Genomic DNA, 16991 nt, shown 5'->3' with positions numbered 1-16991 from the left:
AGTTAGGGAGCAACAAGGATGCTGCCATCTTCCCTCTGTTCTCTGCCCCCAGGCCTCTTAGGGGCACCACAGCCATGTGGAGACTGGGAAGTCACAGCTAGTATGAGGATGACGACGGAGCAGGAAGACACAGGGTGCCGGGCCTCAAGGCCCTCCCTGAGCTGCTGCTGTACCAGCCCAGCTCTGCCCTCCCTGGACTCCTCAACGGGGAACTATTAAATCTCTATTTGCTCAAGCCTCTGTGGGGTCTGGTTTTCTGTTACCTTCAGCCAAATGCACTCCTAATAGAAAGAGTGTGTGACTCCCAGTAGGCATAAAAACTACTGGTCTTGGGAAAGAGAAAAAGGAAAGAGACTGAGGGTCAGAGTGAACCAGAGACAGACAGTCAGGGATTTTCCTTCCTCTACCGAGATCCTTAAAGGCCAGTGGATGGGTAGCCAGGGGTGGTCCATGGTATCCCAGATCTGTACGCAAACTAATGTGTGAGCACACCCATCTGTGAGCATATTTCTGGGGAGGGGAGCTCCACCATCAGGACCGTGGGGGATGTGGAAGGTGGTCAGAACCCCTGAAGAACCCGGGCCAGATTCGGAGCCTTACCTGGACTGCCTGGATGGGTCACGGCTGCCCCCGGCCAGGCCCGTTGGGGTGCTGGAGCCTGAGGAGTACAGCTTCGGTCGGTAGCCCTTGTTCTGTCCAGTGATGCCCGGGGCGGGCGAGACCTCCCGCCGCCGGTCTGCTTGGTGAGACCGCCCGGTGGCCTCGCGCCCACCCCCGCAGAGGCCCATGCTTCCCGGGGGCTTGTGCGGCTTGGCCGGTCGAGGTGTCTTGGCCAGAGACATGCAGCCGGGGCTGGAGGTGTAGAGGGTGGTGTCGATGCCACTGTCGCTGGAGCCGCCCTTGGAGAGTGGGTCTTGCTCTGGCTCCAGGGGGTCCAGGGGGTCGAACCAACGGTCATCGCTGTGGCTGCTGGAAGCGTTGCTGGAGAGGGTATTGCTGCTGGAATGACTGGAGTACTGGGGCTCCCCCTGGAAGGAAGGAAAACTGTGTCATTATTCCTAGACCCCAGGTGGGGGGCAACCTACCCTCCCACTGGGGTTTGCCTCACAGCTGAGTGTGAACCCTGGAGCCAGACAGCTTTGAACTCTGGCTCTCCAACTTACTGACCTTGGTACCTCAGGCCACTGATTGAACTTCCCTGTGCCTCAGTTTCTACATCTGTGAAATGGGCTGACAATAACCCTGCTCCATGGGGTGGCTCAGAGGGATAAACGACACTGCCTACGTAACGTGCTGCCAGCACTAAGCTCAGTGTGTCTGGAGCTGAGCTCCTGGCCTTCCCTCCTGAACTCGCCTCTTCCTCGTCTCCTAAGGGCACCTCCGTACTTTCAGTTGTCCTTACCCAAGAGCTGTGGAGGCACTCTGGACCTTGCTTTTGCTCTCACACCCACATCTAGTCCAACAGCAAATCTTGTTGCCTGTGTCTTCAAAACAGATCCAAACCTGCCAGCTTGCCTCCCTTCAAGACTCCACCCTGGTCCTGTCCGCCACTGCTTCCCGCTGGACCACGGCAGCAGCCTCCTCCCGTCTGTCTCCCCTCATCCCTGGCCCCCAAGCTGTGCCCTACATGCAGCCAGGGACAGGCTGTGAACACTCATGTCCATTCACGTCTGTTCCCTGCTCAGAACCGTCCTCCTCACTCGGGAAAAGCCATGGTCCTCCCCGTGGCCCCTGGGGCCCTGCATGAGCTGGCTCTGGGTTCCAGTCTCTAACTTTATCTCCTTTTCCCTCTCTCTGGATTACTCCGTTCCAGCCACACTGACCTCCTTGCTGTTCTGAGCACGCTGGGTGCACTGTTCTCTCAGAGCCTTTGCACTTGCTGTTTCCTCTGCTTGCAATGCACTTCCCTCAGATGATTTTCCTGGGTTGCCTCTTACTTCAAGGTTTTGTTTACAGGTCACCTCCTTGAAGGCCTTCTCTGACCACCTCATGCTAAAGCAGCTGTGCCTGACACTCTCTTTTCCCTTAACTGGACTTTTTCTTTTGCAGTGAGAATCAGTTCTCACCATTATATAATGAACCTGTTTCTCTGCTGACTGCTTGTTGCCCACATTGGAAAGTCAGCCTTGTGAGCACAGGGGCTCACCTGTCCTCTTCATCCCTGGGGTCCCAGTACCTGGACCATGGTACATGCTCATCATTCACTCACTGAATGAACGGATGTGAAGAGACTGCCAAGTTCTCAGTCTCCTCCCGGGCACACAGGACTACATCCCCCAGCTCGCCTTGCAGTGATGTGTGGCCACGTGACAGCATCCTGGCCAATCTAACATTACAGGAGGATGTCATTTATGCCATTTGTCTAGGTCTGAGCCACAAAACGTCCTCTCTCCCTCACCTGCTGGAAAGAGGCAGGGGCCCGGTAGAGGGCTCTGGTGCCCTGAGGCTACAAGAGGGAGGGAGCCTGGGTTCCTGAATCCTGCAGAAAGCTGCTCGCTGAACACCCACATTGAACTGCTACATTAGAGGGGAATAAACTTCTATTATGTGAGGTCACTGGGACCTGGTGACCGTCTGTTATGGCAGTTTGTTGTTTAGTCGTTCAGTCGTGTCCGCCTCTCATGACCCCGTGGACTGTAGCCTGTCGGCCTCCCCTGTTCATGGGATTTTCCAGGAAAGAATATTGGAGTGGGGTGCCACCTCCTCCTCCAGGGGATCTTCCCAATCCAGGGATTGAACTTGTGTTTCCCGCATTGGCAGGAGGATTCTTTACCACTGAGCCACCTGGGAAACAGTTAACCTATTGCTAAAGATTGAACAGTCTGTGTCCCCCAACATGCATACACTGAATTCTAATCTCTGATGGGATGGTATTAGGAGGAAGGGCCTTTGGAAAGTGATGAGGGTGGAGTCCTCATGAATGAGATTACAAATCCCTATGTATTTTCATGTATTTATCCTATATATGTTTATACAGTCCTCATGAAGGGGGTTAAAAAGTCCATATATATGTGTATTTATATCCTTAAAAAAGATATCACAGAGAGCTCCCTTCACACACGAGGTGAGGCGAAGGCTGTCCATGAACCAGGAAGCAGGTTCTCATCAGACACTGAATCTGCCTGTGCCTCAACCTTGGACCATCCAGCCTCCAGAACTAGCAGAAATCAGTAACCGCTGTTTATCAGACACCCAGTCTGTGGTGTTTTAGTTAGGGCAGCCGAGCTGGTGAAGACTCCCACCATGGCTGATGGAATGAGGAAATCGTGGCTTGAAGGGGTGAGTGATTTGCTCAAGATGAGATGGACGGTGGGGGCTGGAGCCAGGAGCACCACTGGCTGGGTCTAATTCCAGACCAGGCATTTAGCCCCTCTGCTGGAATGGGAGGGGGTGGAGGAGGAGCATGCCCAGGTGAAGCTGTGAAGACGTCCAGCTGTCAGCAGCCAGGGCGGGCGGGCCAGGCAGCTGGCTCCCACAGCCATGGCTCCCCAGGGTTGGCGGGCGGGGCCCAGGCTCACCTTGGAATGCCGGTTGGGGGAATCTTTGCCTGCTGCGTCCTGCCTGGAGGCGTGCTTGCTCCCGTTGCTTCCAGCCATGGCTGAGAGCCGGGCCTGGGCGGGCACATGCCACAAAGGCTCTGCAGTGCAACAGGAGACACACCAGCGGTTAGAAGTGACTCAGGCTTTCACCTGAAGAATCTGGAGCTACATGTGGTTTTGATGGTCCCATTCCTCTGCCAGCTTGTCTACTCAGCTTGTGACCATGACACTGCCATGAGCCCCATCCACTCAGGTCTTAGGGTCTAGCAACACTCATGAACAGAGCATTTACTGAGCACTTACTGAGTGCCAGGCACCATGCTAGTGCTTTACATAGCTTAACTTAGTGAAGCCTTATTATAACAACGCTCAACCCTCAACGGAGGTTGAGTATATTTTCATCCTTCTTGGCCACCTGGATTTTCTATTTTATAAATTATTTGTCCATATCCTTTATAAATTTTTCTATGGAACTGACCACGTTCTGGTGAGCAGGGTTCTTTTTTCTTTTTCTGTTGGCCACATCGCATGGCATACAGGATCTTAGTTCCCTGATCAGGGACTGAACCGCCCCCCCCCGCCCCCCACTGCAGTGGTGATGCAGTCTTAACCACTGGACTACCAGGAAGTCCCTGAACAGGGTTCTTTATATATGCAAGGTAGGTAGCATTCCTTTGTTGGTTAACCTTGCACAACTTTTCTGGTTAAATGGAAGTAGAATCATAATAAGCACTGTCTGACAATTTAACTCTCACTTTACAGATAAATACACTGCCACTTGCTTTTTGCTGTGTATCTTATCTTCAGGACACACCTTCACATAACTGAACTGGAAGTTATCTGATTTTTAACAGCTGCAGAGTTTTCCATTATTGAATGGACATCAATTATTTAACCAGTTTCCTACTGATGGATATTCAGGTTATTTTCAATTTTTCTTAACATTTTGGTGGCCTTTTCTCTACATTCAACTTTGAGTAAGTGTAGAATTGTGTCTGGGACAGAATTCTCCAAGGGAAATGGCTGGTTCAAAGGTGAAACAGGTTTAAATCATGATGGCTGCTATGGGTATAAATTGGTCTAAACTCCCAAGGCTGGTCAATGTGCCTGAATGGAGCATCAGATCTTAAAAAAACACACCACCTCTGGGAAGAATGGATACATGCTGAGAATGAATACTCTGCTGTCCACCTGCAACTATCACATCATCATTCCTTTTTTAAAAAATGATGGTTTTTGGCTGCGCTTCATTGCTGCGCGCAGGCTTTACCCAGCTGCGGCGAGCAGGGCCCACTCTCTAGTTGTGGTGCGTCGGGTTCTCACTGCAGGGGCTTCTCTTATACAGCATGGGCTCTAGAGCGTGGGCTTCAGTAGTTTTGGCACACGGCTTTAGTGACCTCTTGGCATGTGGGATCTTTGCAGATCAGGGATCAAACCCGTGTCTCCTGCACTGCCAGGTGGATTCTTTATCACTGAGCCACCAGGGAAGTTCCTATCACAACACTGTTAATTGGCTATACTCCAACATAAAATAAAAAGTTAAACATACATACATACACACAATCTAAATGGAGGGCTAATTAATACCTATCAAACTTACAAACGCACAAGGCGTTAACAGAGGACCCAAACCCCGGTGGTCTAACCCCAGAGCTCACACTTTTGATCAGTGCTGTAGTTAAAATACTCAAAATAATGATAATTATTACTAAGCACAAGTTCTGTGTCCAGTATTACTATAAGTGCTCTGCCTGCATCACCTTGTTATAACCACCCAGTGATATTATGAGGTGGACATTAGTACCAGTTTAATAGATGAAGGAGAACATCAAGACTCAGAAAGGTTAAATAACTGGTCCAAGGTCACACAGAACTTCAGGCCTATGCCCTCAACCTTGACAACCTCTCTGTGCTTCCCCAGTAACAACGCTCTCAACAGTGCAGAGCAAGCGCTCCGGGAGCTGGAGGCGTCATTCTCTTAATGAGGGGCTGGGTCCTGTGCTGGGGCTGGACAGGTGTGATCTCACTGGATCCCAAAACCACCCTGCAAGGAGAGACACTTAGGGTGTCCACTGCAGAAGAAGGACCTGAGGCTGGGAGAGATGAGGTCATTGCCAAGGTCATACAGCTGACTCAGAACTTCCCACCAGGCCCACTGGAGCCTGAGTTCACCACCATACACACACTGCTGCCCCTGTTGCAACCGTAGGGGGCTCTGGGCCCATGTTCCTGCTGGGGAAGGTGGGCGTGGAGGGCCCGGCAGGGCACTCAGGGACACAGAGAGAGCAGCCTGACTGGACACAGTCGAGGGTGTTACTGCCCACTATGTCCATCTGCTTCATCCTCCAGAGATGCTTTTCCTCCTTGGAGGCATCTGAGATGCCCAGGAAGCACTGGTCTGCTGGGAAGAGGGCCGAAAATGCCAGGAGACCACGTTTCTGCAGAGAGCCAAGCCCGTGGCAGTCACACTCAGCTTTTCTACTACCTAGGACACCATGGCTCCCACATTTCTGTCTCTGGCGGGACATCTCCCCACGACTTCAGCCTTGTACATACAGCTGCCCACACACCTCCATGGAGTGTCTACCAGGCACCCCCTACTGGACATGGCCAAAGCCAGCTCCTTATCTTCCCCTAAACCTCCATCTCTCGTCTCCTCTGTCCTTTTGGCTGCTCAGGTCAGAAACCAGTTATCATCCTTGAACCTCAGGAAATCTTAACTTTACCTCCAAAGAACTGTATCCAGAACCTGCCCATCTTTCACCCTCCATCGGCCCCGCCCCACGCGAATCTGTAGTCAGAGGGACTCTGTGAACACCTAGTCAGATCCCATCCCCCTCTGCTCAGAAGAGCTGAGCCCCGTGGTTCTGCGTAAAGGACAAAGTCCCCGCTGTCCCCGCCACCTCCCTGGCCTCATTTCCCACCACTTCTCTAGCCCTTCGGCCTCTTTCTCCAATGCCAGACCCCCTGCCACCCAGGGTTCTTCGCTCAGCAGTTCCCTTGCCCTGGAATGTTCTCCCAGCTGTCTCCCTCACACTCTTCTAGCCTCTCCTGAAATGTGATTTGTTCAGAGACCTCCTCAGACCCTACAAATTACTCTCCAGGCACTGTGCTTGTTTACAGTTAATACTCAGCTCACACTGTGGGTGAGGGACTATGGTGGTATCCGCAGCAGGCATGGGTCAAGGAGGGGTTCTATTATAGAACCAGTAGGTCCTGGTCCAAATTTCAATGCAGCTACTCACCAGCCGGGACCTCAGACAAGGGATGCCCTTTCAGGACCTCACCTTCCTCGTTTCTAAAATGGGGTGATCACAGTGGCCCCTCTGTTGTGTTCCTGAGATGATTAAACAGAAGGGAGTGTGGAGCACCCGAAGCTGCTACTGTTGCTGTGACCAGTCCTCTGACCAGGGCTGGGCACTCCCCGACATCCATCCGCTCTGCCGGATCCCCCCACCCTGGAGCTTGAATACACTCTGGACTTTATGGTGACTTCTGAGCATAGACCACCCTGATCTGTGAGCGTGCAGGGAAATGTCGGCCAACTTACAAGGTCTCAAGGCAGTAAGAGGGGAATAGGGCTATGGGGGACTGAAGACGGAAGGAAGGAGGGCCCACGGAGAGCTTCTGTGAACCCCCTTTTCTGGGGCCCACAGTGAATAGTGAACGCTGGGGAAGTTACCTCCCCACTTACACCCTGGTGTAATGACATCTCCCAGCAACAGGTTTCTCTTTTCTCAGCTGGGTGGGGACGAGGAAGCGAACCTGTCTGTGTGGGAGCAGAGATCACAGACCCGCTGCGGGTGGGATCAAGCGTGCTGAGCGGAGGAGCAAGCCGGGTCTGCAGGCCCCGGAGGCAGCAGACATGGGGAGAGTGTGGCTGGGGAGGGGGCAACCTGCTTGGCTGAAGTCCAACTGTTGTCCCTGGTTTAACAGAACCATGGACTGCTGAAGCCCACGTGCTGCAGCTACTGAAGCTTGCGTGCCTAGAGCCTGTGCTCCGCAACGAGAGAAGCCACCGCAACAAGAAGCCTGTGCACTGTAATGAAAAGTAACCCTCGCTCTCCACAACTAGACAGACCGCACAGCAACAAAGATTCAGTGCAGCCAAAGACAAAGGAAGGGAGGAAGGAAGGAAATTTAAGAAAAAGAGACACATACAGAGGGAGAGAACCATGGTGTGGAGGTGCTAAGGATTTCTCCAGGCTGCTCACCCTGGGGAACGGGGTGCATGCGCCTCTCTCCTTGCCCCACAGCACCTGGGGCGTAGCCAGTGACGTGCAGACATGGTCAACCCCCATGAGAACTGCCTGGATATCCTCAAACACCCACTGTGGGGACATCTCCATCTCCTCCCCCTCCGGCGTTAGCACCCTCCGATTCGTCATTGATTTTCTTTCTTTTGAACCCACCTATCACCTGCTGGTTCTCATAGTTTAAAGGGGCTAAGAGCTTTGTTAGGAGACATCACGTTGAAGATATTCATCCAAGGAGTACATGCCATGATTAATACTTATACACAGGAGAGTGCACAGATGAGAAGATGTTTAGTCTCTCCAGGCATCAGAAAAATGCAAACGAAACACACACTGTGGCACCACTGTGTGCCCACCAGGAAGGCTGGAACGAGAAAGGCTGGGGAGGCCCGGGCCACTCGGAACTCTCTCTCTCTGTCGCTGGTGGGAGTGGGAACTGGTTTGACAATCTCTTAGAAAGTTAAATGCATAACCCAGCAATTCCACTCTTGGGTATATTCCCTGCAGAAATGTGAGCACATCTTCAGAAAAGGCAGGTACAAGGATATTCCTGGCCGCACTGTTCTAAGCAACCCCAAACTGGTCCAATCCAAATGTCCTTCAAAGCTAGAATGGAGTAAGACGTTGTGGGTCATTCAGACAGTGGATGCACTACTCAGATCCGCACTGCGACAGTCGCGTGGCTGGCCCTCACCAACACGGTACTGAGCCGCAGCACTCACATCCATGTATGCACACACAGCGTGTCCAGTGGGCATCGATGTTCCACATGCGTGAAGTTGAAAACCAGGCAAGACTAAACCTGGCTGTGAGAAACAGGGTGTGGTGGCCTTTGGGGGTGCTGACTGGGAGGCGCTGGCCATGTCTCTCTCGCCCTGGGTGTGGAACAGGGGTGTGTTCACTTTGTGATTATATCATCACACGAGGTGCTCTGGATTTGGGCTCGTGTCTCAGCATCACAATTGAGAAACAGCATCGGAGGCTTTCTGTAATGAGCAGTCAGGACACTGCCGGTTCTGCTCAGCCCCCCGCCCCCAGAGGACCACTTTCAGATGTCCCTGGCAGTCCCCTCCTCCGTGTTGCACTTCTGTGCTCCAACTCCTGACTGACAGCAACGGCAGACCCCGCCTGCTGATGCCCTGTCTGGACGGACACGGGTCCAGCTCACTGGTCCCAGGTGCCCTCTCTAACCTTACGTGGTGCACTTACAGCTTGCTTTTGTGTTTTATCCATCACTGACAAGGGGGAGGGGCTTCACCCGTCACACTGTGAGTAACGGGTCATGCAGGGTGGCGCCACGGGCACGGCTGGCCTGGGGGGGCCCTACCTGGCTTCTGACGCTCCATGGTGCTCTCCTGGCTGGTCAGGCCACCTGATGAGGAGTCACCGCTGGATGTCCCGTCGTGGCTGAAGTGGGGATCGAAAGACAGCAGCGGGTGTGGGGCGGCCGTGTACCTGCAGGGGAGCGAGAGCAGGCGGGCACAGGGTGAAAGGCTGGTGTGTCAAAAACCACCTGAGGCCGAGACTTGCTCGCTGGGGGTTTTAAATACCCGGAAGGCTCCTTGAGGCTGGGAGGCTGGATGAGTAAGCCTGGAAACGTGCTATTAACTGCGGGTCAGGAATGAGCTCTGTCCGGGAAGCATGCCAGGGAGCCGGTGGCGGCAGGGCGCGTGGGGCCAGGTGGGGTCTTCAAGGAAAGGGCGGGGGCAGAAGGCACTCAGGACCCTAGGCTCCTCTAGAGTCCCATTTCTTTTTTCAGCTGCACCACACGGCAGGTAGGATCTTAGATCCCTGACCAGGAATTGCCCCCTGCATTGCAAGCACGGAGTCCTAATCGCTGGACTGCCAGGGAAGTCCCCGGGGTTCTGTTTCTTGGCTACAAAACGGGGTGAGCTGCTGTCGGCAGCCCCTACTCCTAGGCTGGTCTTGGGCTCCCTCTCTCTCTGATGGAAGAGGGCAAAACAAGGCAGCCATTTGTAGGTCCAGGAGGCCTGGAAGTGGGCCGCTTGGGGGATCAAACCTCTCCTCGGCCTCCTGCCCGGCCAGGTTCAGTCACTTCCTCGCCCCAACAGTTTCCCAAGCTGTCAAGAGGCAACTGCAGTAAGTCTTTCCTTGTAGGACTGAACGCGTTCCTGTGTGCCCAGAACTTCTAGCCTGAGGCTGACACGTGATACAGCTGGCTGAGGGGCCGGAACCGAGTCTGTCTGTCTCTCTGCTGGAGGAAGGGGCTGCAGGGGACAGGTTGAGGGCTCAGGAGTCAGCACGAGGCAGGTCTGGGCCCAACCCTAGCTCCATCCCTCACTAGCTACGTGACCTTGGCTGGGCAAGTGCTTATCAGCTTGAGCTGCGGTTTTCCCACCTGAAAAATGACATTTTCTACTACACAGGGTTGTGGAGGGATGGAATAACAAAGCTGTCTCCTAGAGAGAGATTCTCCTGGAGGCGGGCCCTGCAGACCCACAGGCAAGGCCTGAGATTTAACAGAGGGACTGGCAAAGGTTCTCTGTGGCCTTGGGTCCCAGCGACATTCTCTGTGAACCCGGAACCTGTTGGCGCCTCCCCAACATCCATTCCACCCTAGATCAGAATCCATCATGGTGGAAACCCTCTCTCTGACTGGGGTTGGCTAGGAAAGGCAGAGGACATGTGAGAGGATTTGAGTTATTAAGACTCCCATGAAATACTTCTGATTCTTCACCTGGCAAGCACACGGCAGGACCACTCCGCCAGCCCTTTGAGACTGGCTGGTTGGGGCTGTGTGACGATCAGGGAGTCATGAGGGAGCCTGGGTCCTAAGAGGTCCACTCAGTGGTGGACCTGAAGTGTAGGTGCAAAATAAACCCCTGTTGATTTGTTGTTATTTAGTTGCTCAGTCATGTCCGACTCTGCAACCCCATGGACGGTAGCCCGCCAGTCTCTTCAGTCCATGGGATTTCCCAGGCAAGAATACTGGAGTAGGTTGCCATTTCCTTCTCCAGGGGATATTCCTGACCCAGGCATCAGACTCCTTAGCAGGCAGATTCTTTATCGTGGAATCACCTGGGAACCCCTTCACTGACTTAAGTCACTGCAATTTTCAGGTGTCTGTAACCAGCATAACCTGACTGAGATAGGGGAAGTCTGCTGAGAGGTTGTGGGGGAAAGTCTCCTTCTCCAGGGGGAGACGCCAAGGAAAGATGCCCTCTCTTCCTCACCAGATGTTGCCGGGTCCAAATAGGACACCACCTGCAGCTGTCGCCCTCCCAACCAGTCTGAGAGCAAGGCCGACGCTGAGTGTGCAAGAGAGGGGGCAGGAAGAGCCACTGGGCCCTTGATAATGTTGTCAAGGTTCTGGATTAACCTCCATGGGAACTGCTCTGCCTCTGAAACTTCTTTTCTGGGAGATAACAAATTCCTACAATGTTTGGTTACTTGCAGCCAGAAGCATTCCACGGACACGAGCCCTGGACTTTGGAGGAGTCGCTGAGCCTCCATTAATCAAGCTGATACTGTGATTGCTCACTTGTTTCCTATGCCTGCACTTGCAACTTGAGAGGGTAATAAACTGGAATCCCTCCCCCAAAATCCAAAAGAAGAGTTAACTGACTTCTCTGGGGTCACCCTGCCAGTCCAAAGCCAGGGCTGACTCTGCAAAGACCAACTTTGAGCTCCTAGCTTTCACGTATACAGGCAGCAGAGGAGTGCCGCAGAGATGCACTGGACTTTCTGAAATCTCATCTTTCCTCACCTGCCAGGAAAACACATATTATCCCCTCTTCTCCAGGCCCTGAACTCTAATGCCTCCAGGAAAAAAAGACACCATTGACAGGTGAATGGATAAAGAAGATGTGATGTATATATACGTGTGTGAAAGAGATCAAAATTGGGTTGTTTGTAGTGATGCAAGTGATGTAAAGTCTGTCATACCGAGTGAAGTGAGAAAGAGAAAGACAGATACCATATATTAATGCACATACATGAAATCTAGACAAAGGATACTGATGAACCTGTTTACAGGGAAGGAATGGAGACACAGATGTAGAGAACGGCTCTGTGGACATGGAGGGGGGGTGGGAGAAGAGGGTGGGGCGACTTGAGAGAACAGTATTGAGATGTGTTACACTACTGTGCGCAGAGCAGATAGCTAGTGGGAAGCTGCCGTATAGCACAGGTAGCTCAGCGTGGTGCTCTGCGATGACCTAGGGAGGTGGGGTGTGAGGGAGGCTCAAAAGGGAGGAGATAGAATGTATACATATGGCTGATGCAAGCTGTAGAACAGCAGAAACTAACACAACATTGTAAAGCAATTGTACGCTATTTAAAAACAAAAAAGCATAGGGAGTCTTCATCTTACTGGCTGACTTAGCAGCCAGCCAACCTCCTGGTAAATGTGACTCCAGTATTGCTGGAAGTTGAAGTGTTGATGGGTTTATTCCATTTTCTCAAAACACCCGAATCAAATCCTTAGTGCTAAAGGAAAATGGTCGGCAGCTGCTAGGTTTGTAAGAGGCAGACACGGCAGGTACTTCCCTCAATGTCTATTCTCTGCTTCCACCGTGGTAGCAGAATCCAAATTGTACTGCTGGCAGCAACGCAATGGGTTAACAAACTACATTTCCCAGACTCCCTTGCAGTTCCAGCCAATGAAATTAAAAGCACCGCATGCGACTCCCAGACAACTTCTGGCAGCATGGTGTGGGGATCTTAGTTCCCCAATCAGGGATTGAACTTAGGCCCTGGCAGTGAAAGAACAGAGTCCTAACCTCTGGATTACTGGGGAATTCCTCGATGGACTATCTTCAGCTGAACAAATGTTTTCAGCTTCATCTCTCAGCTAACTGTCCTCTATCAAGAAAACCTGTACTTTGTTCACTCATGTAATTCTTTCACTAAAAAGCCTTCTTCCCATCCCAACGCAAACTGACTGGCCTACGCTGACCATTCTTTAGGTGCTGAATATGTCCCATTTGGGGCCATCGGTATCACTGCCAAATCCTGGTCAAGCTGATGAAACTAGGACATTCCAGCATCTCACCATGCACAGCTCTGGGCAAAACTCCCCACAAGCAGGCCTGGGCTGCCAGGATCTTTGCTTTGAACTCCCTACTCTGCCACGTAGGAAAGTACCAAGACAGATGTGGAGTCCTGAGGGCAGGGCTCCAGCGTGCTCTGTCAGTCTCCTACACTGATGGGTGGAGCTGGGGATGGGTGCATTATAGGATGGCTGGGTAAAGGGTGGACACACGATGCAGCCATGGTTGGCTGCCACTCCAGGAGGCGCCACCTTCTTAGTCCCTGCTGGTGGAGTCCGGATGCTGCTCTGGCAGCCAACCCTCGCCCACATGACTTGAGCCAATTCTGAGGGTTTGAGCTTCCCTGGTGGCTCAAACGGTAAAAAATCCGCTTGCAATGCGAGAAACCTGGGTTCAGTCCCTGGGTTGGGAAGATCCTCTGGAAAAGGACATGTCAACTCACTCCAGTATTCTTGCCTGGACAATCCCCATGGACAGAGGAGGCTGGTGTGGCTGCAGTCCATAGGGTCACAAAGAGTTGGACATGACTGAGCGAGTAAGCACACAAGACAATCGTGGGGGTCCCATGTGACCTCGCCAGGGCTTAGTTCAGGGGTGGGTAAGTGACCGAGTTCCTTCATCCTTAGCAACAGAGAGCAGCTCTTCCCTCTTCTCCTGCAGGGCACTGCTTCTGCCTGCGGCCACAGCAGCCCTTGTGGGTCATGAGTGGAGTCAGGTCCCTGAGGAAGAACCTACACAACTGACCAGCCCGAGAGCCACCTGCCTCTGGAATTGCTACGTGATGATAAATCCCCTCAATGCTCATGCCTTCTTGAGTTAGGTTTTCTGTCTAAAGTCAAATGTTTCAACTTTCCTGGTGATCCAGTGTGTAACAATCTGCCTGCCAACACAGGGGACACAGTTTCTATCCCTGGTCCAGGAACTAAGATCCCATATGCCGTGGGACAACTAAGCCCGTGCCTTGCAACTACTCAGTCCACATACGGAACCAAGAACCTGTGCCAAGAACCAAGAACCATAATGAAGATCCCGAGTAGCAACCCCCCCCCCCCACCCCCCTCATATGTCAAATGCTTCCTAACTGACGGACCACTCTTTATGGAACTGGCAGAGAAAAACAAATGGGGTCCAGGCCAGCCCTGCTGGGTGCTGAGCCGGGTACACAATTCTGTCCTAGCTCTGGGCTGAGTCTGGACTTTGCTCATCTTGTACACGAGAGTGGCAAACTCCTGAGGATGAGGATGGCATCTGCAGTTGCTGGCATAACCGTGCTTGTGGCAGTGCCAGTCAGGACCCTCACGGAGCACTTCCTGTGTGCTGGGCTCAGTTCTGAGTGTTCGCGGGAGTTTCCCTCCTTGAATGTTCTCGATGCTGCTCAGGGGCAGACTTTGTGATGGCGTCTCTCATTGCAGGGCACGGGCTCTAGAATGAGTAGGCTTCCACAGCTGCGACATGTGAGCTTGGTGGTTGCGGCTCCCGGGCTCTAAGCCACAGGCTCAGTAGATGTGGCACACAGGCCTAGGTGCTCCGCTGCTGTGGGATCCTCCTGGACCAGGGATCGAACCCGTGTCTCTTGCATTGGACATTGGCAGGTGGACTCCTTATCACTGAGCCACCAGGGAAGCCTTAAGAGGTTTTTGTTTTTTTTTTTTTTTAAACAGCTAATTTTTTTCTTTTGGGGGCTGTGCTATGCAACATGTAGGATCCTAGTTCCCCGAGTAGGGATTGAACCTGTGACCCCTTGCATTGGAATTGTGGAGCCCTGACACTGGACTGCCAGGGAAGTCCCCGAGGCAGACGTTTTACATGTGAGCAAACCTAGGGGCAGAGAGAAGCCCCTGGCCCACACCACACGGCTGATAAAGTGCAGGCCCTCTTGTCTCCCAGTAAATCTAAGATGGGCTGCAGGACAGGTTCGGTCTATGAGGGTCTCTGAGTTCCTGGAAACCTGATGAATCTGGCAGGTCAAGGCCCGCAGGAGAAGACAGCAGGAGCCAGAGGAGTCCCGAAGGGGGAAATGTCTGTGGCTGGGCTGGAATGCCTGGCTTGGGTCCCACAGGCTCCAGGATGTCAACTGCGCGACAGGAAACGGGGAAAGGAGCTGAGGCCAAAGGCCACTGGGGCAGCCCAACCTGCTCCAGGGCCTCCTAAGGCTGGCTGGTGACCAGCCATGAGAAATGCTGGCGGGGTTCAGGGGCTGAGGTATGCTAGGAATGTTTGGCAGAACTTGGAACCTGGCTGGCTGTCAGAGATGAAAAATACTGAGACCAGTGCCACAGAAAGCAGCATCAGGGAGCCTGGGGAGAGAGGGGTGGGCTGGGAGGAGCTGGAATCTGAGGGGAGAGTGCGAGTTTTCCACTTGCCAATGCCAGAGAGCCTGAAACACAGAATCACAGCCACCCAGTGTCACTGTGGGGGTGGGGACTCTTGAAGGGACCATTCCTGTGGACAGGCAGCACAGCTCTGGGTCAGAGTTGGTCCCTCGGAATCACATAGGCCCAGGTTCCTGGGAAAGTGATCCCGCCCAAGAGGATCCACTTTGTTGAGCCTCAGTTTTCCTTCTCCCTCTATAAAATGGGACATGCTACTCAACTCGTGGAATTGCTAGAAACAGCTCACTGAGCTCATGTATACAGCTCAATGGGACAGTCCAGAGAACAAAGAAATAGACCCCACAAATGCGCCCAGCTGATTTCCCCTTCCAATGAGCTTTTGCTTTAAGGAGCAAAGCAGGAGAGTGAAGGAGAAGGAGCCTTTTCAATAAATGGTGCTGGACACTGGCAGGCAAAAAAAGGAATCTCAACCTAAACCTTTCACCCTATGAAAAAACTAGCTTTAAAGAATTAACTCAAAGTCAACCAGGGACTTAAATGCAAAATATAAAACAATAAAAATTTCTTAGGAGGGGAATTCCCTGGTGGTTCAGTGGTGCAGATTCTGTGCTTCCACTGCAAGGGGCATGGGTTTGATCACTGGTCGGGGAACTAGGATCCCAACGTGCCAAGCGGTGCAGCTTAAAAAAAAAAAAAAAAAAAAGGAAAAACTTCTAGGAAAAAAAGTCTTCAGGACTCAGGACTAGGAAAGGGTTCTAAGATTTAACACCAAAAGCAGGATTCATAAAGGGAAAACAATTGTAATTTGCATCTCACCAAAATTAAAAATTTTTGTTTTGTGAAAGACTCTGTTAACAAGATGAAAAGACAAACTAATGACTGGTGGGAGGAAGTATTTGCAAACCGCAGAGCTGACAAAGGACTTGTGTCTAGAATATACAAACACTGAAACACAAAGATGTTCAACATCATTAGCCACTGGAGAAATGCAAATTTAAACCACGATGAGCTATCATCACACCTATGAGAATAGCTAAAGTGAAAAGTGGCGATGACACCAGATAGTGATGAGGATGCGGGATGACTCCCAGCTTGCCAGTGGGAACGCACAATGGCACAACCACTCTGGGAAATAGTTTGGCAGTTCTTTTTAAAACTAAAAATGGACTTACCACACAGTATGCAACCGTATTCTCTTCTTTTTTTTCCTAAACACTTTTCTACACACAGTACAGAATGGTCAGCACACCCTTTCACTGAAATAATAATGCTCTCAACTTGTTGAGTAAGTGGCACTTGGAGAAACATCTCACACACCCCCCAGGTTTACTGAGGTGTAAGTGACAAATAAAATCATAATATACTTCAAGTTGTACAATGTTATAATTTGATATATGTATACACTGTAAAATGATTACCACAATTACCATATTTAACATCTCAAATAGTTATCTTTTTTTGGGGTGAGAATGTTTAGGATCTACCCACTTAGCAGATCTTAAGTGTATAATACAGAATTAACTACAGCACCATGTGACACGTGAAATCCTCAGAACTTACTTATCTTATAACTCAAAGTTTGTGCCCCTTTGACCAACACTGTCCCATTTCCCCCACCCCCAAGTAACTACCATTCTATCTACTCTGTTTCTTTAACTTTTTTTTTTCATTCCACATGTGATATTTGTCTTTCTGCTTTATTTCACTGAACATAAATGCCTTTAAGGTTCATCCACGTTATTGCAAATGGCAGGATTTCCTCTTTTTATGGTTGAATAATATTCCATTGTGTATATTACACCACGTTTCCTTTATCCATTCATCTGTCAACAGCCATTTAGGCTGTTTCTA

The 16991-nt window shown here is 51.6% G+C and overlaps 1 protein-coding gene across 1 annotated transcript in view; it reads right to left on the bottom strand.

The window, feature by feature from the left end:
• SIPA1L3 (signal induced proliferation associated 1 like 3) overlaps positions 1–16991 on the bottom strand; it is a 254992-nt gene that overhangs the window by 42961 nt on the left and 195040 nt on the right. Inside the window, exons 16-18 of the mRNA XM_055553137.1 lie at positions 9123–9250; positions 3519–3637; positions 601–1028 (exon numbers count right to left, since the gene is read on the bottom strand). Coding sequence (XP_055409112.1) covers positions 601–1028; positions 3519–3637; positions 9123–9250 — 675 coding nt within the window. The remainder of the gene's footprint in view (positions 1–600; positions 1029–3518; positions 3638–9122; positions 9251–16991) is intronic.

This window comes from Bubalus kerabau, chromosome 17 (assembly GCF_029407905.1).
Source record: "Bubalus kerabau isolate K-KA32 ecotype Philippines breed swamp buffalo chromosome 17, PCC_UOA_SB_1v2, whole genome shotgun sequence".
NCBI lineage: Eukaryota > Metazoa > Chordata > Mammalia > Artiodactyla > Bovidae > Bubalus > Bubalus kerabau.
This window is presented reverse-complemented; position numbering and strand designations above follow the sequence as displayed.